This window comes from Ranitomeya variabilis, chromosome 1, assembly GCF_051348905.1.
Source record: "Ranitomeya variabilis isolate aRanVar5 chromosome 1, aRanVar5.hap1, whole genome shotgun sequence".
In the NCBI taxonomy this organism is placed as follows: Eukaryota; Metazoa; Chordata; class Amphibia; order Anura; family Dendrobatidae; genus Ranitomeya; species Ranitomeya variabilis.
This window is the reverse complement of record NC_135232.1, coordinates 979,192,442-979,219,885: the sequence shown is the minus strand read 5'-3', so window position 1 is coordinate 979,219,885 and position 27,444 is coordinate 979,192,442. Positions and strand designations below refer to the sequence as shown.

At 41.3% G+C, this 27,444-nt stretch overlaps 1 protein-coding gene across 3 annotated transcripts in view; it reads right to left on the bottom strand.

Moving 5' to 3' along the window:
* Window positions 1–27,444, bottom strand: part of GLRB (glycine receptor beta) — a 159,100-nt gene that overhangs the window by 10,274 nt on the left and 121,382 nt on the right. For 2 of the 3 annotated variants that reach the window (XM_077279400.1, XM_077279401.1), the window contains exons 6-9: window positions 21,151–21,233; window positions 20,478–20,618; window positions 9,251–9,403; window positions 196–488 (exon numbers count right to left, since the gene is read on the bottom strand). In XM_077279400.1, coding sequence (XP_077135515.1) covers window positions 196–488; window positions 9,251–9,403; window positions 20,478–20,618; window positions 21,151–21,233 — 670 coding nt within the window. Of the gene's footprint in view, window positions 1–195; window positions 489–5,421; window positions 5,546–9,250; window positions 9,404–20,477; window positions 20,619–21,150; window positions 21,234–27,444 lie in introns of all 3 variants that reach the window. The other variant, XR_013219997.1, reaches the window with a different exon arrangement.

Here is a 27,444-nt window from a genome sequence, read left to right as displayed (position 1 = left end):
ATCTTATAGAGTGGACTAGCAGAGCTTAGCCTGCTAACATAGTGAAAAACCCCCCCCTAAAAATAGGGAAAAAAAACAACACACACTAGTATAGAAGTGACACGGCTGGAATCAGTGTCTTGGTCCCTATTTTATATTGTCCTCTGACCAGAAAGCGTACATTTGGTGAAAGATTTCCTTTGCGATGATACATACTTGCAATGTGCTGATATGAACTGGTGTTCCGGTCCCATTCACTGTATTCTTTTTTGCAGCGTTGGGTCCCTTTCCTTCTGCTTGCTCAGTCTTTGCAATTTTGGCTTTCTCTGCCTCAATCCTTGTTGGACTGTTCATTAAGACCTGGACTACAGCATATTGAACAAGTGAGGCAAAGCCAAAAAGGAGACAAGTAATAAGCCACACGTCAATGGCTTTCACATAGGACACCTTTGGCAGTTCTTGCGCCAGTGTGGTACACTCGGATGCCAAGCTCAGAACTGAAAATATTCCTGAAAAGGAAAGTACAACACAATTATTTATATGGTTATTACATTTTCTGTCTTATAATATGAAGTACCAATAAACTCAAATACATTCAACTACCTTATAGGTTTACATTACATTTTCTTTCTCGCGCAAACTAGGGACAATTTCATATAAATCCAATTGACCTAGAAGCATTATTTTTAAGGGTGTCAGAAAAAAAACCCACATGTATCCAGCAGTACCCAAACCTACACAGGCACGCATATCAAACGGACTCCATGAAAAAATTGCACTGGCCAAATCTGAACCTAGAATCCCTTTGCTGCATGTCAAAATGCACCAAGCCCATCATGGTCATAAAGCATCAGCCTGCACAACCAATCTATTTAGTTTTCCTTTATACATTGTGATTTGTTTTGGGAAAATAAATTGTTGCTCATCTTTTTTTTTATGCCAATAAGAATATTAATAATACATTGCAAATTCTCTACTCATATCCTGCCAGTATCAAACCTTGATTGCAATAAATAGATGGAAAAAAGTAGTGTGTATAAAAAATTTGCACAAACTAACAATTCTATGTCAGAAAAGGGGTGAAGAAACTCCAAACAACAAGCTGCTTGCTGCCCTTTCAGTCGTTTCATCTGGGCCTTGGACAGAATTACCTGTGGGCCACAGTGCTTCGGCCATTGGCCCTTTCATTTTTATGCAGAACATGAACACAACGATGGCTTATGTCCCGACTCTAATCAGTGTGAGCATTAGGACTTATTTTTTGGGCATAATTAGCACACACTGTGCTCTGGCCTATGCGATGTATACAGCAGTCTCAGTGTTTTCTATATGATGTATATTCAATAATCTCAATGTCTCCTATGTGATGTACTGTTAGGTTCAAATATAATTGGACAGTGACAATCTTTGGGCTCAGCATGTTACTATTTTGACTTTTTGAAATAAAACAACTCTGAGATGTAAAAGTGTAGACTTTAAGGTTTAAATAAATGGGTTGAATAAAAATATCTTGTGAGACATTAAGGAATTGCAACCATTTTTCTACAAAGCCTCGTAATTTCAGTGGATCAAAAGTAATTGGACAAATTAACTTTACCATAAGTAAAATGTTCATTTTTAATATTATGTAGAGAATGAGTGTCTAAAGCCTGGATCCATGGACTTCACTAAACGCTGGGTGGTCCCCCCTATACGATGCTTTGCTAGGCCTTTACTGCTGCTGACTTCAGTTGTTGCTTGTCTGTGGGTCTTTCTGTATGAAGTTTTGCCTTAAGCATGTGAAATGCAAGCTAGAAGGGATTGCCAACTGGTTATAGCAGAATGTTCCACTTTTTTTCCCTTAAAAAAGTCCTGGGTTGCTTATGCACTATGTTGTGGATCATTGTCCAGCTGTGAAGCACCGTCCAAATCAGCCTTGCTGCATTTGTTTAAATCTGAGCAGAAAGTAATACCCTGTACACTTCAGAATTCATCCGGCTGCTTCTGTCTTCAGTCACATCATCAATAAACACTAATGTCCCAATGCCATGCCATCACACTGACTCCACCATGTGTTACAGAGTATGGGGTATACTTTAGATCATGAGCTGTTCCAAGTCTTCTCCATACTTCCTTCATCTCATCATTCGAATATAAGTTGATCTTCATTTCACTTGACCCAAGAATGCTTTTCCACAACTGGGTTGGCTTCCTTAGATTTGTTTTGGCAAAGTCTAATCTGGCCTTTTTTATTTTGAAAGCTGATTAGTGGCTTCTACCTTGTGGTGAACTCTCTGGATTTGCTCTCATGAAGTCTTCTCTTTATGGTAGACTTGGATACCGAAACAGCCATTTTCAGGAAAGTGTTCTTCACTTGCGTGGATGTTGTGAAGGGGTTTTTATTCACCATGGAAAGGATTCTGCGATCATGCACCCTGTTCGGCAGAGGTCCAGGACTTTTTGAGTTCCCAAGGTCACCAGTGAATTCTTTTCAGAATGTACCAAACTGTTGATTCGGCCACTCCTAACATTTCTGCTATCTTTCTGATTAATTTCTATTTTCTGCCTAATGATGGTCGGTTTCACTTCTATTGAGAGCTCCTTTGACCACATGTGGGTTCACTGCAAAAGCTTCCAAATGCATATGCCAAACCTGGAATAAGCTCCAGACCTTTTACGGACTTAATTGATGATGGATTAATAAAAGAAAAGCCCATTAAAGAGTTTTTGAGATAATTGTCCAGTTAACTTTGGTCTATAGAAAAAGAGGCAGCTACATATTAAAGAGCTGTAACTGCTAAACCCTAACACCAAATAAGATGTGAATACCCTCAAATTAAAGCTCAGAATCTGCACTTGAAGCCCATATTAATTATATAACTATCTTGAATATGTTTTGGTAAATAGCTAAAATGCCAAAGCCTGTGTCACTGTCCAAATATTTCTGGATCTAACATATATATATATATATATATATATATATATATATACACACATATACATACATACACGGTACAGACCAAAAGTTTGGTCACACCTTCTCATTTAATGATTTTTCTGTATTTTCATGACTATGAAAATTGTACATTCACGATGAAGGCATCAAAACTATAAATTAACACATGTGGAATTATATACTTAACAAAAAAGTGTGAAACTACTGAAAATGTGTCTTATATTCTAGGTTCTTCAAAGTAGCCACCTTTTGCTTTGATGACTGCTTTGCACACTCTTGGCATTTTCTTGATGAGCTTCAAGAGGTAGTCACTGGTTATGGTTTTCACTTCACAGATGTACCCTGTCAGGTTTAATAAGTGGGATTTTTTGCCTTATAAACGGGGTTGGGACCATCAGTTGTGTTGTGCAGAAGTCTGGTGGATACACAGCTGATAGTCCTACTGAATAGACTGTTAGAATTTGTATTATGGCAAGAAAAAAGCAGGTAAGTAAAGAAAAACGAGAGGCCATCATTACTTTAAGAAATGAAGGTCAGTCAGTCTGAAAAATTGGGAAAACTTTTGAAAGTGTCCCCAAGTGCAGTGGCAAAAACCATCAAGCGCTACAAAGAAACTGGCTCACATGAGGACCGCCCCAGGAAAGGAAGACCAAAAGTCACCTCTGCTTCTGAGGATAAGTTTATCCGAGTCATCAGCCTCAGAAATCGCAGGTTAACAGCAGCTCAGATTAGAGAGCAGGTCAATGCCACACAGAGTTTTAGCAGCAGACACAATTCTACAACTGTTAAGAGGAGACTTTGTGCAGCAGGCCTTCATGGTAAAATAGCTGCTAGGAAACCACTGCTAAGGACAGGCAACAAGCAGAAGGGACTTGTTTGGGCTAAAGAACACAAGGAATGGACATTAGACCAGTGGAAATCTGAGCTTTGGTCTGATGAGTCCAAATTTGAGATCTTTGGTTCCAACTGCCGTGTCTTTGTGCAACGCAGAAAAGGTGAACGGATGGACTCTACATGCCTGGTTCCCACCGTGAAGCATGGAGGAGGAGGTGTGATGGTGTGGGGGTGCTTTGCTGGTGACACTGTTGGGGATTTATTCAAAATTGAAGGCATACTGAACCAGCATGGCTACCACAGCATCTTGCAGCGGCATGCTATTCCATCCACTTTGCGTTTAGTTGGACCATCATTTATTTTTTCAACAGGACATTGACCCCAAACACACCTCCAGGCTGTGTAAGGGCTATTTAACCAAGAAGGAGAGTAATGGGGTGCTACGCCAGATGACCTGGCTTCCACAGTCACCAGACCTGAACCTAATTAATGTTCTCCTTGCTTGTCAGTTTAGATGGACAGCCATGTATTGGCAGGTTTGCAGCACTGCCATTCTCCTTCCATTTTTGGATGATGGATTGAACAGTGCTCCGTGAGATGTTCCGAGCTTGGGCTATATATATATATTTTTTAATAACCTAACCCTGCTTTGCTCTTCTCCACAACTTTATCTCTGACCTGTCTGGTGTGTTCCTTTTTTTTCATGATACTGTTTGATCCCTAATGTTATCAATCAAACCTCTTCGGCTTTCACAAAACAGCTGTCATTATATGGAGAGTAAACTGAGTCCACCTGTGTGTAATTTACTAATTATGTGATTTCTGGAGGCAATTCGTCACTCAGGATTTTATTTAGGGGTATCAGACTACAGTCTGTACACGTCACTGTAGAAATGCATTTCATTACTATTCTTGCATTTGGCAGTGCATGTTCTCTGTGCTTTTTTGAAATGTCCAACTGTGATATTTATTTAAAAGGTGGTTGTGGGTAGATTTAGTATGATATCCAAAAGTTTCAATTGTTTGGGATATTTTGAAGATCTTTAAATGATTTAAAAAAAAAATTTGTCCATTTTTAGATTGTATGCCTTCATTTTTTAAAATCTATTTTTATACAAACACTAAATTATTTGTGTGTTCAGTTCTTATACACACTGCTTTTTTGTTTCTATACATCACTCGATGCTTCCAGTGTCAGTATCAGCACCTCTCCTATATATGGCTAGAGCCAGTCTTTCTTCTGTGCTCTAAACCTTGATTGCAAACTTTGGAAAAATCTTTGTGAAGCGGAATAGAGCATTTATATTTTGATGAGAGACATGTTACAAATAATCATAGATCTGATTTTCAGAACCATGAAAAGAAATGTAAAGAATTTTTATTAAAAACAAAGGCTCAAATTGTGTTTTGATGAGCAAATGATGAATATACCGGTATATCAATTATATGGATAGAAATTATACTGCATGCACTAATACTCCATCGTGCTCTTCAGTTTCCCTGAGTGGATGAACTATCTATGAAGCAAAACGTCAATCACAGAAATCTCACTTTTACATATTTTTAGGGTAAAAGGTTAGGAAAACAAATTCAAAGACAAAACTACGCACACACAGAAAACAATGCATGGCATTTAATTAAGTAGCAGAGGTAAGGGATTATACAAATCTTACAGTTCGTTGCCAATCCTTAATGATGAGTGATGGTCATGTGATGATTTCCCTGGCACATTGATATTCCACATGCAAAGAGCATATGTCAGACACACAGATGGAAATATTTTACACATGGAATGATCTGAGAATGAAAAATATAGGCAGAAAAAATATGAAAGGATTAGCAATCTTCTTTACAGTGACAGGTTACTTTTATGCACCAATGATAGTATTAGTAAGAATCAAACTACCGTATTTTTCGGACTATAAGACGCACCGGACTATAAGGCGCACCCAGGTTTTAGAGGTGGAAAATAGGGAAAAAAATATTTGAAGCAAAAAAAGTGGTAAAATATTTAATAACATAAATAAAATACTATTATATGTGGTGTTATTATATATAATAGTATGTTATTATGTTGGAAGCTGCGGGACCAGAGTGGTGTCTGTGAAGTACGATATGAAGATGCTGGAGGGTGAGTATAAGGGCTCATTTCCACATGCGAGGCACACGTCCGTATCTTGCATGTGGAAACCAAGCTCTGGCGCCGGCACTTTGGAGCGGAGCTGTGCAGCTCCATGTGTTCCTATGCGGCCGCACACTCCGCTCTGGAGTGTCGGCTCCACAGCTTGGTTTCCACATGAGAGATACGGACGTGTGCCTCGCATGTGGAAATGAGCCCTAAGAATGGGGGCACAGGGCTAATAGTGAAAGCACCACTCCAGCACTGCAAAATAACACTGGAGTGCTGCTTTAAAATCCCATGGGAGAACTATAACTCCCAGCATGTCCTGCAGATCCTATGACATGCTGGGAGTTATCCAAAGGAGTGGCAGAGTGCTTTATTGTGTTTTGTAAAGACTGACCTCTTAATTGTGGCAGCCTGCCACACTGTTGTGAGGTAAAAGCTGGAGCATCCCATGGCTGCACACACACAGAGCCCTCCCTGTTGTTGTTGCCTTTCCACAGTGCAGGACATAAGAGGAAGCTGCAGATTCTAGGTGGGAGTCTGAAGGACCTGTGATGATGTCAGAAGAGGGAGGGCTCTGAGCTGCCATGTGATGCTCCAGCCCGCCCACTTCTGACATCACACAGGTCCTCCTGCACAGCACTCGTCCAGCACAGGCAGGTATGCAGCGATCTCCTGGCCCCTGCTGCTGCCTCCTCCTCCCCCTGACACACAGATTCTCCCCGGAATCAGTGCTGGGGAAACTGTGTGTCGCTGCTTAAGTGCAGCATTCATTTGCTGCTCCCGGCTCACCGCTCAGCTGATCGGTGGGCGGGGAGCAGCTAATAAATATTCACTGCACTTATCAGCGGGGCCATGTGCTTTCCCCAGCAGCTGATTCCGGGCAGCGGGGACATCCTGAAGTGGGATAACAGTGCGATCCCACTCACTGCTGCCCCCCTCCCCACATGCTATATCCGTAGTATAAGACGCACCCACACTTTCCTCCCAAATTTGGAGGAAAAAAAGTGCGTCTTATAGTCCGAAAAATACGGTAGATGCTCTTCATTACCATAGGATGGAACGTGGCAAAATAATTATTTTCAAGGGGTTGCTTGGTACATTTTTTATAACATTAAAATAGGGCCTATAGGAATATAAGAAGACATACCGGTAATAAAAAAAAACAAACAAACAAAAAACAAACACATATACCACAACAACCCACAAGACAAAATTATCTCTGCTCAGGTGGCTTCTTCCAGTCACCGAACTGGTTGCTGATTTGATACAAAACATGCAAACTTATCCCTCACCCACAAAGCTCTCCACAGTTCTACACCGCCCTATATCACCTTCCTCAACTTTTTCTATCACCCTACCTGTGCCTGTGCCCTCCGTTCTGCAACTGAAGTAAGACAAACATAATCCGAATCTCGCACATCCATCTCCAAGACTTCTCTCGCACTGTGCCAGTTTTCTTGAATACACAATATCGTGCTTTGCAAACACATTTCTTTAGACAGGCCTATGACCTCGACTCTCCAACCTAACTCTTCCCTGTTCCCTCCTTCTATATGTTAATCACAATCTACTTGATCCTACTCATCTTTCTCTACACCCTCCATGACCTCACTGGCACGAAGGCCGATTTCACATGTCAGTTTATTTCCAGTACCGGAAAAAATGGTACCGGAGATATCCTTGTGTGTACTACGTGTGGCAACCGTGTGCCGAATCAGTACCACACGGACGGCCGCCGGGGAAGAAGCGCTGTTGTGTCAACTTCTGTGCAAGATATCAGGTCAAAATCACCACGGTATGTGAACTTCTGACAGGGTCATTTGGATGTTTTGGGTTGTCATTATGATTTAAAATGAGAAAACACAGTAGTTTGACAATAAGTGGTTTCACCCAACCACTAACCATGAGTGGAGAAAAAGTTTTGGTGTTATCATTCATATTCTCTGAAAAAATGCCAAGAAAGCAAAAATTGTGCCGGGGTATGTAAACTTTTGAGCACAACTGTAAGAGACAAAAAAAAAACAACAAAAAACCTGACTTGTGCTGGATGATGGATAGAATAACATTTTAAACTACTATATGAACAACCTCTTATATGCTGTAGTCCCTGTGTAAAATGAAAACAAACTGATACTCGCTCACTGGCACCATTTCAGCAATGCCAGAGCAAGGTCTTCCGATGCAAGCATGACATTGTTATTTTACGTGAGCACTGCAATCGATCAGAGGCCGTTGATGGGCTACAGCATTCCTGCTTTTTTCAGACAAAGCTCGGACACCTGATGAAGTAGGAGTGCTGCAGCCCATCAATGCCTGCTGACTGCCTGCAGTGCTCACACAGCATAACAAAGTCATGTAAGCATCGGAAGTCCTGGCGGTTACATTGCTGGAATGACACCGATGCGGAAAGAGTGTATAAGAATTTTAAGATGTTAAAGGGTTATTCCAAGAACCATAATGTGGTCTCAGTTTTCGGGATGTTTAGAATCAATCAAGTGTGCCAAAACAAACTATTTTTAAATATTAACTGACTTTCAGCTCCCATCCACCCCCCAATGACGACACATACCCCCCAGGGGTCTTTACCCTCCTGTGCAACAGTATCTGTCCTCCAGCAGTTGTATTACTGTCAGTCGCGTATATTCAGATAATCTATTATATTATCTATCTATAATAAAACATCGGACAGCCGGGTGGTAGCACAGTTCACCTTTGCTATGCTGAAGATCCTACTGATACCAGCCGCAATTGCATCTAATGACCCTGTCTAATTCGTGAAAAACAGATGTACCTAAGCATCCGCATTCACATAATAGCGGGGTTGTAGCCTAGTTCAGCTATGCTATCCTTGGTTCACCTATGGATGCATGGGGGAGCACGACCATAATCTGAAGATCTCCATGAACCACCAATGAAATGTGAAGTTTGTAGATTGCAATGGGTAATGGTCAAACAGTGGGTCACAGTCACTACATATCAATGGTAAATGGTCATATCAAAAATATCAATGGTCACCTTATCCATATAATCAAAAAATTGGCAATGCTAAGACTTAAACGTCTTTAACAGAAGAACACAGAATAAGGAGTGGCCTGCAGCCCTTAGCAAGAGCAGGGTGCTGTTGGGAAATATAGTTTTAGCAGATAAGAATGGGCCGCCCGTCCACTCAGCTCTGAAAATGGATGCACAGAGGAGAAGGAGATGAAAAACATACAAAAGGTATAAGAAACTTTATGCTGGGCTTCTAGTGGATATTAACAATATAGCCATTCAGATAGATACTATGCCTCAAAAAAATATTGCCATTGTGGTAATAAACGGTAAAAAAAAGGGTCTTCCAAGTAGTGGACAACCCCTTTAGTAGATATAATTACCTAGTGGTACACGGGCAGCACTAGCATCTGGGTTGATCCAGAAAGATAGCCAAGAGAGAACAACTATAAGCAGGGTAGGAGCATAGACACCCATCATATAGAATCCGACCTGTCTCCTCAAGGTGAAGATGACCTCCACGCAGGTGTAGTAACCTTGAGAAGAAAAAGATTGTCAACAATATATTTTTTTAAATTTACAAGTTATGTGTGTTTTTTTTTTTTTTACAACAACAGTTTAGGAAAGAAGCATTTTCACACCTGAATGTATGATAGAAGTCATATCTTTGGAAAGTACTAATTGGACACAATCCCAAATATGCAATTAATGGACAACAATAAAACCAATAATGACAGGGGAGTGCATAGCAATTATGTCGACATATCGGAATATCACAGAAATCACAGGATCAACACAAATGTATACAAAAGTCTATCTATCTAAAAAAACACACCCTACTTACCTTCCCTGAGCGCCCTCTCTGCATCTCCTTCCGGTGCCAGTCTTCCAGCCGAGCGATCACGTGTCCCCCGCTCATTAAAGCAATGAATATTCACTCCACGCCTATGGGAGTGGAGAAAGGTGAATATTCATTACTTTAATGAGCGGGGGACACGTGATCGCTCGGCTGGAAGACTGGCACCGGAAGGAGATGCAGAGAGGGCGCTCAGGGAAGGTGAGTAAGATGTGTGCTGGAAGCCAGCGGCTGCAACTGTGCGCGCTATAAGAGAAATTAATATTCACTGCCAGCGCAGTGAATATTCATTTGTCTTTAGCAGCGGGCACAGTTACAGCCGCAGCCGCCGGCTCCTGCCTCTGTGACCTGCTGCACCCCTCCACCACCATCTTTCTGGGACAATGACTCGTGTATAACCAGAGGGGGGCATTTTCAGTACAAAAAATGTGCTTAAAAACTCGGCTTATACATGAGTATATACGGTATATATAAATAAAATAAATAAAATAAGTATTTGCTATACTGAGAATTTTGCATGTTTTCACACTTACAAAGAATGGAGACGTCTGTAATTTTTATTGTACAGGGTGGGCCATTTATATGGATAGACATGGGAGGGCCATGTATATGGATACACCTAAATAAAATGGGAATGGTTGGTGATATTAACTTCCTGTTTGTGGCATATTAGTATATGGGAGGGGGAAAACTTTTCAAGATGGGTGGTGACCATGGCGGCCATTTTGAAGCTGGACATTTTGTATCCAACTTTATAAATGGCCCACCCAGGTGTATCCATATAAATGGCCCACCCTGTACAAACAAACTGGAAAAAAAATCCAAGTAGGATGAAATGGTATAGCCTAACCTCACGTTCAGTATTTGTAAACCAAAAACAGGAGTGGAACAGTCAGAGGAAAAGTATAATAGAAACATGTGCACTGCTTCTGTATTTTTCACCCACCCATGATTTTTAGCTCAGAAATACAGATGTAAAATACTGAATGTGGCCTCACAAATATATTTGTGTCTGTAAGAGACTACACCAAATAGGCCTCACAGAATAAAATTTCTAAAATTACAGTTGCATTACTTTCTATTAAAACTGACATAACTTAACCAAAAACATTGATATGGTATTTATACACACTTTATGGTGACTAACATCTCATAAGTGACCCATTTTACCTGTACATCGAAAACACACCTTTGAGGGAGTGAGGGTATAGCAGAACTGACAGGACAAACAAGTGAAATATATATCTATATATATCTAGTGTGAGGCAGTGACCGGTGTCATATGCGAGGGTCGCTATGTATCCCCCAGGATGTGCTTAGAAGCATATTAGATCCGCTGGAGTGCCCTGTGCTCACAGCAGGTTGCCTGTGAGACACAGGGAAGAATAAAAGTGAGTGTGAACTGGGTCAAGTTATTTGACCCAGAAATCATTCAGGAAAACCCGGTATGAGCTTTTATTTTTTAAACGGACTGCAGGAAGGTAGTGGGGCCGGTCCGTTTCCTCCAGCCCAGATCTTATAGTGGCCCATGGCCATAGAATCTGGAGGAAAGGAAAAAAAACCTGCAAGAGAGTTTGGGTGTGTCAGTATTGGTCTGGGAATCAGACCTAGCAGGAGGGTTATGAGGAGCTCTTTCCGTGTGGAGCAACACGGGCCAGGCAGAGCCTAAAAAGCCGGACACCCCAGCGTACATGGTGGTGTAATACGTTCACGGCAACGGATTGTGGACTGTCTTTGTTTGTTCCCGGCTGCGTACCGAAGGACTTGTTTGCTTATTTTTTCGGTTTGTGAGTATGCTATAAAATGATCAAGACTTTATTTTGAACTTTATATGGGTCACTGCCTTCTCACTGCACAGCAAGGACATCGCTGCATCACACTAGATATATCCATCTATCTAAATACATACACTCACCGGCCACTTTATTAGGTACACCATGCTAGTAACGGGTTGGACCCCCTTTTGCCTTCAGAACTGCCTCAATTCTTCGTGGCATAGATTCAACAAGGTGCTGGAAGCATTCCTCAGAGATTTTGGTCCATATTGACATGATGGCATCACACAGTTGCCGCAGATTTGTCGGCTGCACATCCCAAAGATGCTCCATACAAGGCAGGATGGATCCATGCTTTCATGTTGTTTACTCCAAATTCTGACCCTACCATCCGAATGTCGCAGCAGAAATCGAGACTCATCAGACCAAGCAACGTTTTTCCAATCTTCTACTGTCCAATTTCGATGAGCTTGTACAAATTGTAGCCTCAGTTTCCTGTTCTTAGCTGAAAGGAGTGGTACCCGGTGTGGTCTTCTGCTGCTGTAGCCCATCTGCCTCAAAGTTCGACGCACTGTGCGTTCAGAGATGCTCTTAGGCCTACCTTGGTTGTAACGGGTGGCGATTTGAGTCACTGTTGCCTTTCTATCAGCTCGAACCAGTCTGCCCATTCTCCTCTGACATTAACAAGGCATTTCCGCCCACAGAACTGCCGCTCACTGGATTTTTTTTCTTTTTCGGACCATTCTCTGTAAACCCTAGAGATGGTTGTGCGTGAAAATCCCAGTAGATCAGCAGTTTCTGAAATACTCAGACCAGCCCTTCTGGCACCAACAACCATGCCACGTTCAAAGGCACTCAAATCACCTTTCTTCCCCATACTGATGCTCGGTTTGAACTGCAGGAGATTGTCTTGACCATGTCTACATGCCTAAATGCACTGAGTTGCCGCCATGTGATTGGCTGATTAGAAATTAAGTGTTAACAAGAAGTTGGACAGGTGTACCTAATAAAGTGGCCGGTGAGTGTATATATCCATCTACCTATCGACATACCGTATTTTCTGGTGTATAAGACGACTGGGCGTATAAGACGACCCCCAACTTTTCCATATAAAATATGGAATTTGGGATATGCCTACTGTATAAGACGGGGGTCATCTTATACACCCAGTCATCTTATACGGCGTGTGGTTCCCAGGGTCTGAAGGAGAGGAGACTCCTTCAGGCCCTGGGATCCATATTCATGTAAAAAATAAAGAATAAAAAAAAAAAATATGGATATACTCACCCCTCCGAGAAGCCTGGCTGTCACCGCTGCAAGCGTCTTCCTCCGTTCCTAAGAATTGCAGAGCGTGAAGGACCTTCGATGACGTCACGGTCTTGTGATTGGTCCGTGACCGCTCATGTGACCGGTCACCTGACCGTGACGTCATCGAAGGTCTTTCACGCTCTGCAATTCTTAGGAACGGAGGAAGACGCTTGCAGCGGTGACAGCCAGGCTTCTCGGAGGGGTGAGTATATCCATATTTTTTATTTTTATTCTTTATTTTTTACAATAATATGGATCCCAAGGCCTGAAGGAGAGTTTCCTCTCCTTCAGACCCTGGGAACATCCAGGATCGCTCCCTGCACACGCCGTACCCGGCATATAAGACGACCCCCGACTTTTGGGACAATTTTTAGGGGTTAAAAAGTCGTCTTGTACGCCGGAAAATACGGTATATCTCTATCTCTCTCTATAGTGTTGGCACCCTTGAAATTGCTGCAGAACATGAAGTATTTCTCCCAGAAAATGATTGTAATTACACTTTTTATTTCCTGTTGTGTGTACTGGAACAACACACAAACAAAAAAAAGAAACACAGAAAAAAAGGCAAATTGTACATTTTCACACTAAACCCCCAAAATGGGATGGACCAAATTGTTGGAATGTAACTTAATATTTGGTTGCACACCCTGTGGAATAAATACCTGCAACCAATTGCAAACTATAAGCATCAACAAGTTTCTTACACTTCTCAACTGGAATTTTGGACCACTATTTTGCAAACTGCTTCTGGTATCTGATATTTGAAGGGTGCCTTCTCCCAACAGCAATTTTAAGATCTCTCCACACGTCTTCAACTTTTACAAACATAAAAATAACAGTTATCTTATTTATTAGGGAAAAAGTAAAAAAATTTTTTAATGCAGTCTCAGCTCAGTTATTGAACCAGTAATCATCTGATTGCTCAATACCACTTGTCAAACTAAAGGTCTGCAGGCCAAATCAGGGCCGCAAGGTACGGATGCAAAAGGGCCGGTTCTCCACTTACCCCGCCTGCAGTAAGAGGCAACCAGCGCTTCGGAAAGAAGGAAGCGCCAGCACAGGGAGCAGGTGCCATCGGGGATTTTTTAGTTGAGGTGCGCCCCACCACACTTCTAACAGGCGGTGGCACAGCTCTGAGAGCTCTACTCGTGCGCTTTCCATTTATATGCTGCCTTTTCACAGGAGGAATGCATATTTTGGGTCTTGAATTTATTTAAAGAGAACCTGTCGCCATCAAAATGGCATCCAAACTGCAGGCGTCATGTCCTAGGGCAGGGGGAGCCGATCAGATCGATATGTAGTTTTGTGAGAAAAGATGGAGTATAACCTGGGTTTTCATTATATAAACTTCTGCTCTTTTTGGCATTTTTGGTCCAGTGGGTGATCCAATCAGTGACTGACAGTTAATTCTGTATGCACACAAACAAATAATGCTGGTCAGTCACTGATAGGACTGCCCACTGGACCAAAAATCCCAGTAGGAGCAGAGAAATAAAGGATTAAAACATGGGTTATACGGAATCATTTCCCACAAAGCTATATATCAATCTGCTCAGCTCCCCCTGCTCTATATCACAGTGCCCGCGGATTAGACTGCATTTTCATGGTGACAGGTTCCCTTTAATTGGAAACTAGATTTACTTATATATTTACACTTTTTGTAGCCACATTGGGGGGACTGTTACTTCTAATAACTTTTCTAACTGCAATGTAATCTGCTATATATGCCCTTACATTACCATGTGTGTATGGAAAATGCACAGGAATCTAGTAGGGCACAATTTTATGCAACGCTTATGCTAAAAAGCCATGGGGACATCTTTTTAGGCCACAAGGGGCAATACAGAACAACCAGCGATGACTATTTCAATACAGAGGCTGGAGGTCAGGATTTGCATTTTTCCCAATTCTTTCCTGTAGTGATGGCTCTCAAGCTGGTGATGGTCATAGCTTCTGTGCCTTGTGTGATTACGTTCACAAACATGTAAATCTGGCTGGATGGACAAGCGACCCTGAAATCCATCCACATGGACCTCAGCCTCGAGGCCCTTAGTCAAACTGCATCAGTCTAACCTCTCCAGTCTATTCCTAAATGCCAGTAAGGGGCAGGAGGTGAATATTGATGGAATTTCTCAGCTATGTAGAATATTAAAAGGTCTTTGATGACAACCCCTTTAACAAATATATGTCAACTGTATAGTCAACATGCCTTTTTTTTTACCATCCTGCCACCAATTCTCTAATCTCAAGCTCAATCTTCAGATTCCCATTTGGTTTCTGCTGTACTTAACATGCCTATGGAGAGTGTTCTATGTCACAGACCTGGCATGTCAGAGTGAGGACACTTATAAGCCATGCATGCTCCACAAAAAGAAACGTTACCCCTTAGAACCCAGTCTTAAGCCTCTGACCTAGCCAAATAAAATCTCATACTTTGCAATGATGAGGGGCAAATCCCCGAAACACCGTGTATGCAAATTGAGATTCTGGTTTGGCTTTTATCCTGTCATAAGTAAAGCTCGTTAAAGGGTCAATATTGGACATGTAGGATTGCTGCTTTCAATAGGTGGCGCTAAAGTTCAAGTCCTCTTCCTCTCTAAAGTGGCAATTTGCATCTAGACGTTACAGACACGCTCTCTCCACTCCCCTCTGGTAGGACCACCACTACTGTCACTGCATTGGTCCCATCAGAGGCTAATCCCCATAGTGCTGGCATCCATATGCAGTAACTGAACTTTTTTAAAATTTATTTCTTCACTATACAAAGAAAGCTAGACTCCCCGGACTCGGAAATCCATGTTTTTAACTGTACTGCTTCATCTGACCTTTAGAAGATGCAGTATAACCTAGCACACGCTGGTTGAGATCAATGTCCAGGTTTCTAGTGATCATAGGCGGGAGGAGAGGGTTCGACCTACATCATTCTCTGCACGGACACATTTAAGGTTTCTTTTGAGTCTCAACAATTACCTGGTTGGAGTTGAAATCTCCATATAGAGGTGACTCTAGATACGCCAGTATGTGCAATGTCTGCATATAGACACATTTAACTGGTTGTAATAGCAAGTATTCGTAGAAATGTGTGATTAAGGTCCCGCTAATGATCTCTGGATACCAATAAATCTGCTTGTAGCTGGGGGAAATCATTACTGTGAATATTTCATGAAGAGAATATTTAATAAGAGCAATTTAGAAGGACGCGAACAGAAGATGGCCTTGATATCCTGTACATCAATTTGATAATTTGGGCAAATTGTTAATCTTTTTTATTGGAAGATGGGAATGAGAGTTTACACCAGGGAACGACAACCTTCAGCATTGCAGCTAGTGTTAAACGACAGAACCCATCATCGTCTAGACATCCATCACTGGACACATCATGGCTAGGAGAAGAGTTCTTACTGCATTGCTCATTGCCTTCATACAAGTTTAATAGCCACACCAGGAGTTCTGTGGTCACCACCGCACCCGAAACAGCCTACAGAACTGAGAAATCCTTAGGGGTCTGTTATACCATAAAAGATAGAAAGAAGCCTCTGCAACCGGGGGATTCCTCTCCGTGATATACTGATGTGCTGCTGATACTTCTCAGGTTCCCGTGCTTTTTTTAGAGCCAGCCAACACTTTCCTCTCAGGGGGAGCTTTAATATTAATGAGCATCGATTCTCCCTGTGACGTTTTGTGGTCATTTCATAAAACCCTATCTAGTGCAGGATACATTATTGATGAGGAAGTGGACGTTTTTCTTTTCACAGAAAATAGATGACCTCTTAATTACGGCAGACAGTGTGGTTCCCTAGGCCCTAGTTAAAGGGGTTGTCTGGGAATGGACTATTGAGGACCTATGCTTGGGATGTGCCATCAGTAGAAGGTTGGTGCACCATCACTAGAAGGTGAGAAGGTGCCGTACCCAGCAGTGGCCACCACACGATGTACAGGACGACTGAGCTCTGCCCGATACATTGCTTATATCCAACTGCTGCAGGAGCAGATCCCAGCTGATCAGTGGGGGTGTCCCCACCAATCTCATACTGATGACCTATCCCATAAATAGGCTATCAATAATTCAGTCCTGGATAACCTTTTAATGCCCCACCTCTGCAATCTAGAATGAGCAGGTTAGGTCCCCAGGCATCAGCCGCTATATAGCCACTTAGGTCTTCTACTTCACAGCCAGCAGATGTAGTGAACAAAAGTACTGACACTCCTGCGGTTTCTGGACGCTTCGATCATATGATCACCATATGTATCCCAGCATAACAGAGCCGCTGGGTCTTGGAGTATATAGGGCTCTTATGGATTATCTAGTTGCATTAGAAAAAACTGTAGGAAAACAGAAATTATGTGACCCAGAAAACAGTGGCAAAAAAAAAATTATTATACATATGTATACACATAATGTGTGGTAGGTGTAATAATATTAATAATGGCAAACACCTCCAATTAGAAGAGGAGTATAATTCTTCTGAACCATCCCTTGTAGATTGTGAGCCCTCGCGGGTAGGGTCCCCTCTCCTTCTATGCCAGCCGTGACTTATATTGATTAAGATTATTGTACTTGTTTTTATTATGTATACCCCTCCTCACATGTAGTGCCATGGAATAAATGGTGCTATAATAATAAAAATAACACTAATAATTATAATAATTAGCTATGTCACATCCATAGTTACAACCACTCATAGTGACAGTTAGTGGTCATTACCATGAATACCCAAGCTACTGCAATGCCCTGCACATGGGGTAAGCGACATAGCAAATCAGAAGAACTATACTACATTTCTAATTGGAGGTATTAGCTATTACCACACCTACTACATATTGGGATATTATCTTGGAGATGGGATTATCCCTTTAAGGCCATTGAGTTCAAGCTACAGCCTAACATGTTTTCATCCAGAAAACTAGGACAATTTTCATCAGTGTGCCAGCTTTTTTTTTCTTTTTACTTCCAGTTGCCATGCATTTTCATACATCTACATTTTAAAAAATGTACATGATCACATACAGTTTCCTAGGTTAAAAATAGCAATGTATCTGTAAAAAAAAAAAAAAATGGATGCCACTCCAAAATTCCGTGTGGGACAGATTTACTAAATTTTTTTACACACCCATAGACTGGAATGAGTGATTCTCATAAGAGACTTGGAACAAAGTAGCGCATGCTGTGATTTTTTCCTTGCAGATGGTTGGAAAGAGGGAACAAAAAAAGTTCATTTAAGGCTAAGTTCACACTAGGTGTTTTTTATGCCAATTTTCAGCTGCTTTTTACAATACCAGCAAAGCCTATGACATTTCAGAAATCTCATGCACACACAATGGTTTCTTTTTCAGCAGTGTGTTGTGCTTTGCATGTGTTTTTGGACATACAGTCATGGCCAAAAGTATTGACACCCCCGCAATTCTGTCAGATAATACTCAGTTTCTTCCTGAAAATGATTTCAAACACAAATTCTTTGTTATTATTATCTTCAGTTAATTTGTCTTAAATGAAAAAAACACAAAAAGAATTGTCCTAAAGCCAAATTGGATAAAATTCCACACCAAACATAAAAAAGGGGGTGGACAAAAGTATTGGCACTGTTCGAAAAATCATGTGATGCTTCTCTAATTTGTGTAATTAACCTGTAACTTACCTGTGGCACCTAACAGGTGTTGGCAATAACTAAATCACATTTGCAGCCAGTTGACATGGATTAAAGTTGACTCAACCTCTGTCCTGTGTCCTTGTGTGTACCACATTGAGCATGGAGAAAAGAAAGAAGACCAGAGAACTGTCTGAGGACTTGAGAAACCAAATTGTGAGGAAGCATGAGCACCTCAAGGCTACAAGTCCATCTCCAAAGACCTGAATGTTCCTGTGTCTACCGTGCGCAGTGTCATCAAGAAGTTTAAAGCCCATGGCACTGTGGCTAACCTCCCAAGATGTGGACGGAAAAGAAAAATTGACAAGAGATTTCAAAGCAAGATTGTGCGGATGTTGGATAAAGAACCTCGATTAACATCCAAACAAGTTCAAGCTGCCCTGCAGTCCGAGGGTACAACAGTGTCAACCCGTACTATCCGTCGGCGTCTGAATGAAAAGGGACTGTATGGTAGGAGACCCAGGAAGACCCCACTTCTTACCCCGAGACAAAAAAAGCCAGGCTGGAGTTTGCCAAAACTTAATTGAAAAAGCCTAAAACATTTTGGAAGAATGTTCTCTGGTCAGATGAGACAAAAGTAGAGCTTTTTAGGCAAAGGCATCAACAGAGTTTACAGGAGAAAAAAAGAGGCATTCAAAGAAAAGAACACGGTCCCTACAGTCAAACATGGCGGAGGTTCCCTGATGTTTTGGGGTTGCTTTGCTGCCTCTGGCACTGGACTGCTTGACCGTGTGCATGGGATTATGAAGTCTGAAGACTACCAACAAATTTTGCAGCATAATGTAGGGCCCAGTGTGAGAAAGCTGGGTCTCCCTCAAAGGTCATGGGTCTTCCAGCAGGACAATGACCCAAAACACACTTCAAAAAGCACTTGAAAATGGTTTGAGAGAAAGCACTGGAGACTTCTAAGGTGACCAGTAATGAGTCCAGACCTGAATCCCATAGAACACCTGTGGAGAGATCTAAAAATGGCAGTTTGGAGAAGGAACCCTTCAAATATCAGGGACCTGGAGCAGTTTGCCAAAGAAGAATGGTCTAAAATTCCAGCAGAGCATTGTAAGAAACTCATTGATGGTTACCGGAAGTGGTGGGTCGCAGTTATTTTGGATAAAGGTTGTGCAACCAAGTATTAGGCTGAGGGTGCCAATACTTTTGTCTGGCCCATTTTTGGAGTTTTGTGTGAAATGATCAATGTTTTGCTTAATTCTCTTTTGTGTTTTTTCATTTAAGACAAATTAAATGAAGATTATAATACCAAAGAATTTGTGTTTGCAGTCATTTTCAGGAAGAAACTGAGTATTATCTGACAGAATTGCAGGGATGTGAATACTTTTGGCTATGACTGTAGAGCATGTCACTTTCAGCGTTTTGACTTGAATGGGTGTTGAAAAACTGCTGAAATAACGCAGGTGTCAGGTATTGCTGCGGTTTTTTGTGCCAAAACCTGATTCTATGGAACACGACTTTTCAACACTAAACTTATGCACAAGAGACAAATCTAGCATGCCAAAACCGCAGCAAAAATACAGCAAAAAATGCAAGAAACACCAAAGAAAACATGCTTTTTCCTGCAGCTTCTTTCCTGAAGAGAGATTAGGTTTTCGTGCAGAAAAAAAACCCTAGTGTGAACTTACCCCAACAGCTCTATTGAATAACATGGGCCAGCGCGAACAAAAATCGGACAGCACACGTGTGATTCATCTGCACGAGCCCTTAGTCTTAGAATATGTATACGATAAGCAAGGCAACTGTTAATGGGGAAGACCGGATTGCCGTGCCACAAAGGAAAACTAATCTGCTTTCTAATGTAATGGATGGCCTGACCCCTGGCATAACCTGTCAAAGCCATTTCTGCATTATTGGAGCCATGTTTCCAAAACAGTTAAACCATCAAGATTGGAAAAAAAAATACAAAAAAGAATCCTATAGTGCCACCTATATTTAAGCAATGAGAACCTCACCCCCATACCGGTGACACCTGCTTATACCGGCAATGTACTGAATCCATAGCCTGAATGTTACTCACCGGTGCCTTTGTAGTACTTTGTACAATTACCATATTCAATATCTTCTGTTTTAATATCAAACTGCGGCAGAGCAATCTTTTCCATTTGCACAGGATCTCCTGGCTGCCAAATAAACCGCAAATCATCTGTCGTGTATCCAACTGTATGACAAGGCAAAAGATTGCAGCAATAAAAAAAAAACATTAATTTAGCTTTTTTTTTTTTTTTTTAGTCACAATTATGCTAAATGCTTAATGGGCTCTAGTATATATTGGGGGGCTAACATATTCCACAGTGCAGTACCCAATCAGTCCCATCAGTTTATGCCTCCAGAATGACTCAGTCTATGTACCCGTAGGCTGTAGAAAATGGCAGATCCAGGAGGAATGCCCAGAAGGAACCCACTGATAATACATACTACATGCAATATTAGATTATAAAAAACGTGTACAACATCTGCATATAATCGTCAACTGCATGTCAAGATCTGGAATATTAGAATGGCAAAATGAAGAATTGAAAAAAATATAAATACTGTTATGTAATATGAAGAACAAGAAATGGATGCACATCACTGCCCCATAATTATTACTGAAGGCTGTTTAAGATGTTGGTTATCGTATGAGTTAATGTGTCAGTGGTTCTGGGTGCCGATGTCTATGGGTCAATAGGAAACACATTTTTGGTACGTACAACTTTCCAGCTGCATCTTGCAACGCTGAGTATCCATTGGGAATAGTGTTAAGTCCAAGGGACAGGTCAACGTAATGGACAACCTGAGTAGGTGTAAAAAATACAACATGAATAATTCACAATAAATTAAATACTGCATGTAAAAGATAAATTAACCTGTAAGATTCCTGAAGCCCCCATAGTGCAATTTAGAAGATTAATTCAGTTGTGCAATGTCTCTGGTAGCCAAGAAAAGAGTGGCTATCAGAAAAATAAATACATTAAAGTAAAGAAATATATTGCCTTGGAGATATAATATATATATATATATATATATATATATATATATATATATATATATATATATATATATATATATATATATATATATATATATATATATATATATATATATATATATGTGTGTATATATACACACACACACACACACACACACACACATACATACATACATACATACAGGTGCTTCTCACAAAATTAGAATATTATCAAAAAGTTTATTTATTTCAGTTCTTCAATACAAAGAGTGAAACTCATTATATAGAGTCATTGCAAACAGAGTGATCTATTTCAAGAGTTTAATTCTGTTAATGTTGAGGAGTATGGCTTGCAGGCAATGAAAACCCAAAAGTCATTATCTCAGTAAGTTAGAATAATTAACAAAAACACTTTCATAGGCTTCCTAAGTGTTTAGAAAGATCCCTTAGTCTGTTTCAGTAGGCTCCACAATCATGAGGAAGACTGCTGACTTGAAAGAAGTCCAGAAGGCAATCATTGACACACTCCACAAGGAGGGTAAGCTACAAAAGGTCATTGTAAAGAAGTTGGCTGTTCACAGAGAGCTGTATCCAAGCATATTAATGGAAAGTTGAGTGGAAGGAAAAAGTGTGGTAGAAAAAGATGCACAAGTAACCGGGATAACCACAGCCTTGACAGGATTGTTAAGAAAAGGCCATTCAAAAGTTTGGGGGAAGATTAATAAGGAGTGCATTGCTTGAGTCATTGCTTCAAGAGACACCAAACACAGACATATCCAGGACATGGGCTACAAGTGTCACATTCCTTGTTTTAAGCCACTGAACATTAGACAACGCCAGGAGCGTCTTACCTCGGCCAAGGAGAACAAGAACTGGACTGTTGCTCAGTGGTCTAAGGTGTTTTGACATGAAAGCAAATTTAGCATTTTATTTGGAAATCAAGGTCCCAGAGTCTGGAGGAAGAGTGGAGAGGCACACAATCCAAGCTGCTTGAAGTCTAGTGTTAAATTTCCACAATCAGTGATGGTTTGGGGAGCCATGTCATCTGCTGGTGTAGGTCCACTGTTTTATCAAGACCAAAGTCAGCACAGCCGTCTACCAGGAAATTTTAGAGCACTTCATTCTTTCCTCATCCGACAAGTTTTTGGAGATGGAAATTTCATTCTCCAGCAGGACTTGGGACCTGCCCACACTGCCAAAAGTACCAATACCTGGTTTAAAAACAACTGTATCACTGGGCTTGATAGGCCAGGAAACTTGCCTGACCTTAACCCCATAAAGAATCTATAGGGTATTGTCAAGAGGAAGATGAGAGACACCAGACCCAACAATGCAGCTGAAGGCTGCTATCAAAACAACTTGTGCTTCAATAACAACTCAGCAGTGCCACAGGCTGATCGCCACCATGCCACACCGCATTGATGCAGTAATTGATGCAAAAGAAGCCATGACTAAGTATCGAATGCATTTACTGAACATACATTTCAGTAGGCCAACATTTCGTATTTTAAAATTTTTCAAGGTGATGTTATAAAATATTCTAAATTTACTGAGATAATGACTTTTGGGTTTTCAATGGCTGTAAGCCATAATCAACATAAGCAGAAAATATTATATATATATATATATATATATATATATATATATATATATATATATATATATTTATTATATTATATATCTATATATACAAGGGTTGGACAAAATAATGGAAACACCTGGAAACATCAACAAAATACGTACGTGGACCCGTTGAAGCGCAATCCGCGTGAAACGGCCGTCGTCCGGTTCTCTCCCTGCACCCTCTCGTTTTGAACTGCAGCCCGAAAGGCATGTCCGTACTCCAATTTATGGATGAATAAAGGATTTTTTATTTACATCGCTTGGGTGAGTGCCACCTTTTCTGTTTTCTCTGGATGTTCTAATACATATTACATTCACTGCTCAAAAAAATAAAGGGAACACTAAAATCCCACATCCTACACATCACGGACTTGAAGTATTCCAGTCGTAAATCTTTATTCATTACACTAGATGGTGGCCCGATTCTAACGCATCGGGTATTGTAGAATATGTATGTAGTTTATTTATGAAGATATCAGAATAATGCACTGAATACACAGGATTCGGCCGGCCGGGCGCGACCAGTTAGTGAAGAGTGGTTCAAATCCCACTCCAATTCGCGACCGGACTGCATCTGTCGCTGACGCAGTATAGGCAGCATCAATAGTAACAAGTTGGTCACACTTACAGGGTTTATGGCAGCGTCAACGGACTGTGTTACACCGCGTTATGCCGCGGTGTAAAGCAGTCCGTTTAACGGACTGCTAAAACGCTATGTGGGCGCTGTCTGGAGGGGAGTATGGAGGGGGCACTGACTGGAGGGGAGTAGGGAAGGGCCAATTCGCATCCGGACTGTGCCTGTCGCTGATTGGTCGTGCCCAGCTGGCCGCAACCAATCAGCGACACGGGATTTCCGTGACAGAGAAGCAGACAAACGGAAGAGGACCTTAGACGATTATATATATACAGGCTAATCCAACTTCATTGGAAATGACTCAAGACGTGCCTGTATGACCTCCCTACAACGCCTGGGCATGCTCCTGATGAGGCGGCGGATGGTATCCTGAGAGATCTCCTCCCAGACCTGGACTAAAGCGTCCACCAACTCCTGCACAGTCTGTGGTGCAATTTGACGTTGGTGGATGGTGCGAGACCTGATGTCCCAGATGTGTTCAATCGGATTCAGGTCTGGGGAAAGAGCGGGCCAGTCCATAGCTTCAATGCCCTCATCTTGCAAGAACTACTGACACACTCCAGCCACATGAGATCTGGCATTGTCCTGCATTTGGAGGAACCCAGGGCCAACCACACCAGCATATGGTCTCACAAGGGGCCTGAGGATCTAATTTCGGTACCTAATAGCAGTCAGGCTACCTCTGGCGAGCACATGGAGGGCTGTGCGGTCCGCCAAAGAAATGCCACCCCCCACACCATTACTGACTCACTGCCACATGCTGAAGGATGTTGCAGGCAGCAGATCGCTCTCCACTGCGTCTCCGGACTCTGTCATGTGCTCAGTGTGAACCTGCTTTCATCTGTGAAGAGCACAGGGCGACATTGGTTTATTTGCCAATCCTGGTGTTCTGTGGGAAATGCCAAGGGTCCTGCACGGTGTTGGAATGTGAGCACAACCCCAATCTGTGAAAGTCGGGGACTCAGACTATCCTCATGGAGTCTGTTTCTAACCATTTGTGCAGAAACATGCATATTTGTGGCCTGCTGGAGATCATTTTGCAGGGCTCTGGCAGTGCTCCTCCTGTTCCTCCTTGCATAAAGGCTGAGGTAGCGGTCCTGCTGCTGGGTTGTTTCCCTTCTACGGCCCCCTTCACAATGCCTGGTGAACTGGTCTGCCTCCTGGTAGCGCCTCCAACATCTGGACACTATGCAGACAGACACAGCAAACCTTCTTGCCACATCTCACATTGATGTGCCATCCTGGATGAGCTGCACTACCTGAGCCACTTGTGTGGGTTGTAGAGTCTGTCTCATGCTACCACGAGTGTGAAAGCACAACCAACATTCAAAAGTGACCAAAACATCAGCCAGAAAGCATTGGTACTGAGAGGTGGTCTGTGGTCCCCACCTGCAGAACCACTCCTTTATTGAGTGTGTCTTGATAATTGGCAATCATTTCCATCTGTTTTCTATTCCATTTACTCGGAGTTATATTCTGTTGTTTAAAGTGTTCCCTTTATTTTTTTGAGCTATATATATATATATATATATATATACACACATATACATATATATATATATATATATATATATATATATATATATATATATACATATATATACACATATACATACATATATATATATATATATATATATATATATATATATATATATATATTCCCCCCCACTGTGCAAGTATATATGTATATTTTTTTCCCCCACTGTACATTATATATATATATATATATATATATATATATATATATATATATATATATATATATATATTATTTTTTTTTCCCCCCAGTGTACAACAGTGGGGAAAAAAAAAAAAAGTATTTAGTCAGCCACCAATTGAGCAAGTTCTCCCTCTTAAAAAGATGAGAGGCCTGTAATTTACATCATATGTAGACCACAACTATAAGAGTCAAAATGAGAAAACATCCAGAAAATCACCATGTCTGATTTGGCAAGATTCATTTTGCAAATTATGGTTGAATATAAGTATTTGGTCACCTAAAAACATGCAAGATTTCTGGCTCTCACGGACCTGGAACAACTTCAAGACGCTTCTCTGTCCTACACTCATTACATTAGTAATAGCACCTGTTTGACTTTGTTATCAGTATAAAAGACAGCGGTCCACAAACTCAAACAGTCACACTCAATACTCCACTATGGTCAAGACCAAATAGCTGTCAAAGGAGGACACCAGAAACAAAATTATAACCCTGCACCAGGCTGGGAAGACAATCTTCAATAGGCAAGCAGCTTGGTGTGATGAAATCAACTGTGGGAGCAATAATAAGAAAATGGAAGACATACAAGAACACTGATAATCTCCCTTGATCTGGGGCTCCACGCAACATCTCACCCCGTGGGATCAAAATGATCACTAGAACGGTGAGCAAAAATTACAGAACCACACAGGGGGACCTAGTGAATGACCTGCATAGAGCTGGAACCACCGTCACAAAGGCTACCATCAGTAACACACTACAACGCCAGGGACTTAGATCCTGCAGTGCCAGACGTGTCCCCCTGCTTAAGCCACTACATGTCCGGGCCCATCTGAAGTTGGCTAGAGAGCATTTGGATTACCCAGAAGAGTATTGGAAGAATGTCATGTAGCCTAATATAACCAAAGTAGAACTGTTTGGTAGCAAACCTTGTTGTGTTTGGAGGAGACAGAGTGCTGAGTTGCATCCAAAGAATACCATACCTACTGTGAAGCATGGGGGTGGCAACATCATGCTTTGAAACTGTTTCTTTGCAATGGGACCAAGACGACTGATCCGTGTACATGAAAAAATTAATAGGGCCGTGTATTGTGAGATTTTGAGTGCAAACCTCCTTCCATCAGCTAGGGCATTGAAGATTAAACGTGGATGGGTCTTTAACCCCTCCATGACCCAGCCTATTTTGGCCTTAATGACCTTGCCGTTTTTTGCAATTCTGACCAGTGTCCCTTTATGAGGTAATAACTCAGGAACGCTTCAACGGATCCTAGCGATTCTGAGATTGTTTTTTCGTGACATATTGGGCTTCATGTTAGTGGTAAATTTAGGTCGATAATTTCTGAGTTTATTTGTGAAAAAAACGGAAATTTGGCGAAAATTTTGAAAATTTCGCAATTTTCACATTTTGAATTTTTATTCTGTTAAACCAGAGAGTTATGTGACACAAAATAGTTAATAAATAACGTTTCCCACATGTCTACTTTACATCAGCACAATTTTGGAAACAAATTTTTTTTTTGCTAGGAAGTTATAAGGGTTAAAATTTGACCAGTGATTTCTCATTTTTACAACAAAATTTACAAAACCATTTTTTTTTTAGGGACCACCTCACATTTGAAGTCATTTTGAGGGTTCTATATGGCTGAAAATACCCAAAAGTGACACCATTCTAAAAACTGCACCCATCAAGGTGCTCAAAACCACATTCAAGAAGTTTATTAACCCTTCAGGTGTTTCACAGCAGCAGAAGCAACATGGAAGTAAAAAATGAACATTTAACTTTTTAGTCACAAAAATGATCTTTTAGCAACAATTTTTTTATTTTCCCAAGGGTAAAAGGAGAAACTGGACCACGGATGTTGTTGTCCAATTTGTCCTGAGTACGCTGATACCTCATATGTGGGGGTAAACGACTGTTTGGGCGCACGGCAGGGCTCGGAAGGGAAGGAGCGCCATTTGACTTTTTGAATGAAAAATTGGCTCCAATCTTTAGCGGACACCATGTCGCGTTTGGAGAGCCCCTGTGTGCCTAAACATTGGAGCTCCCCCACAAGTGA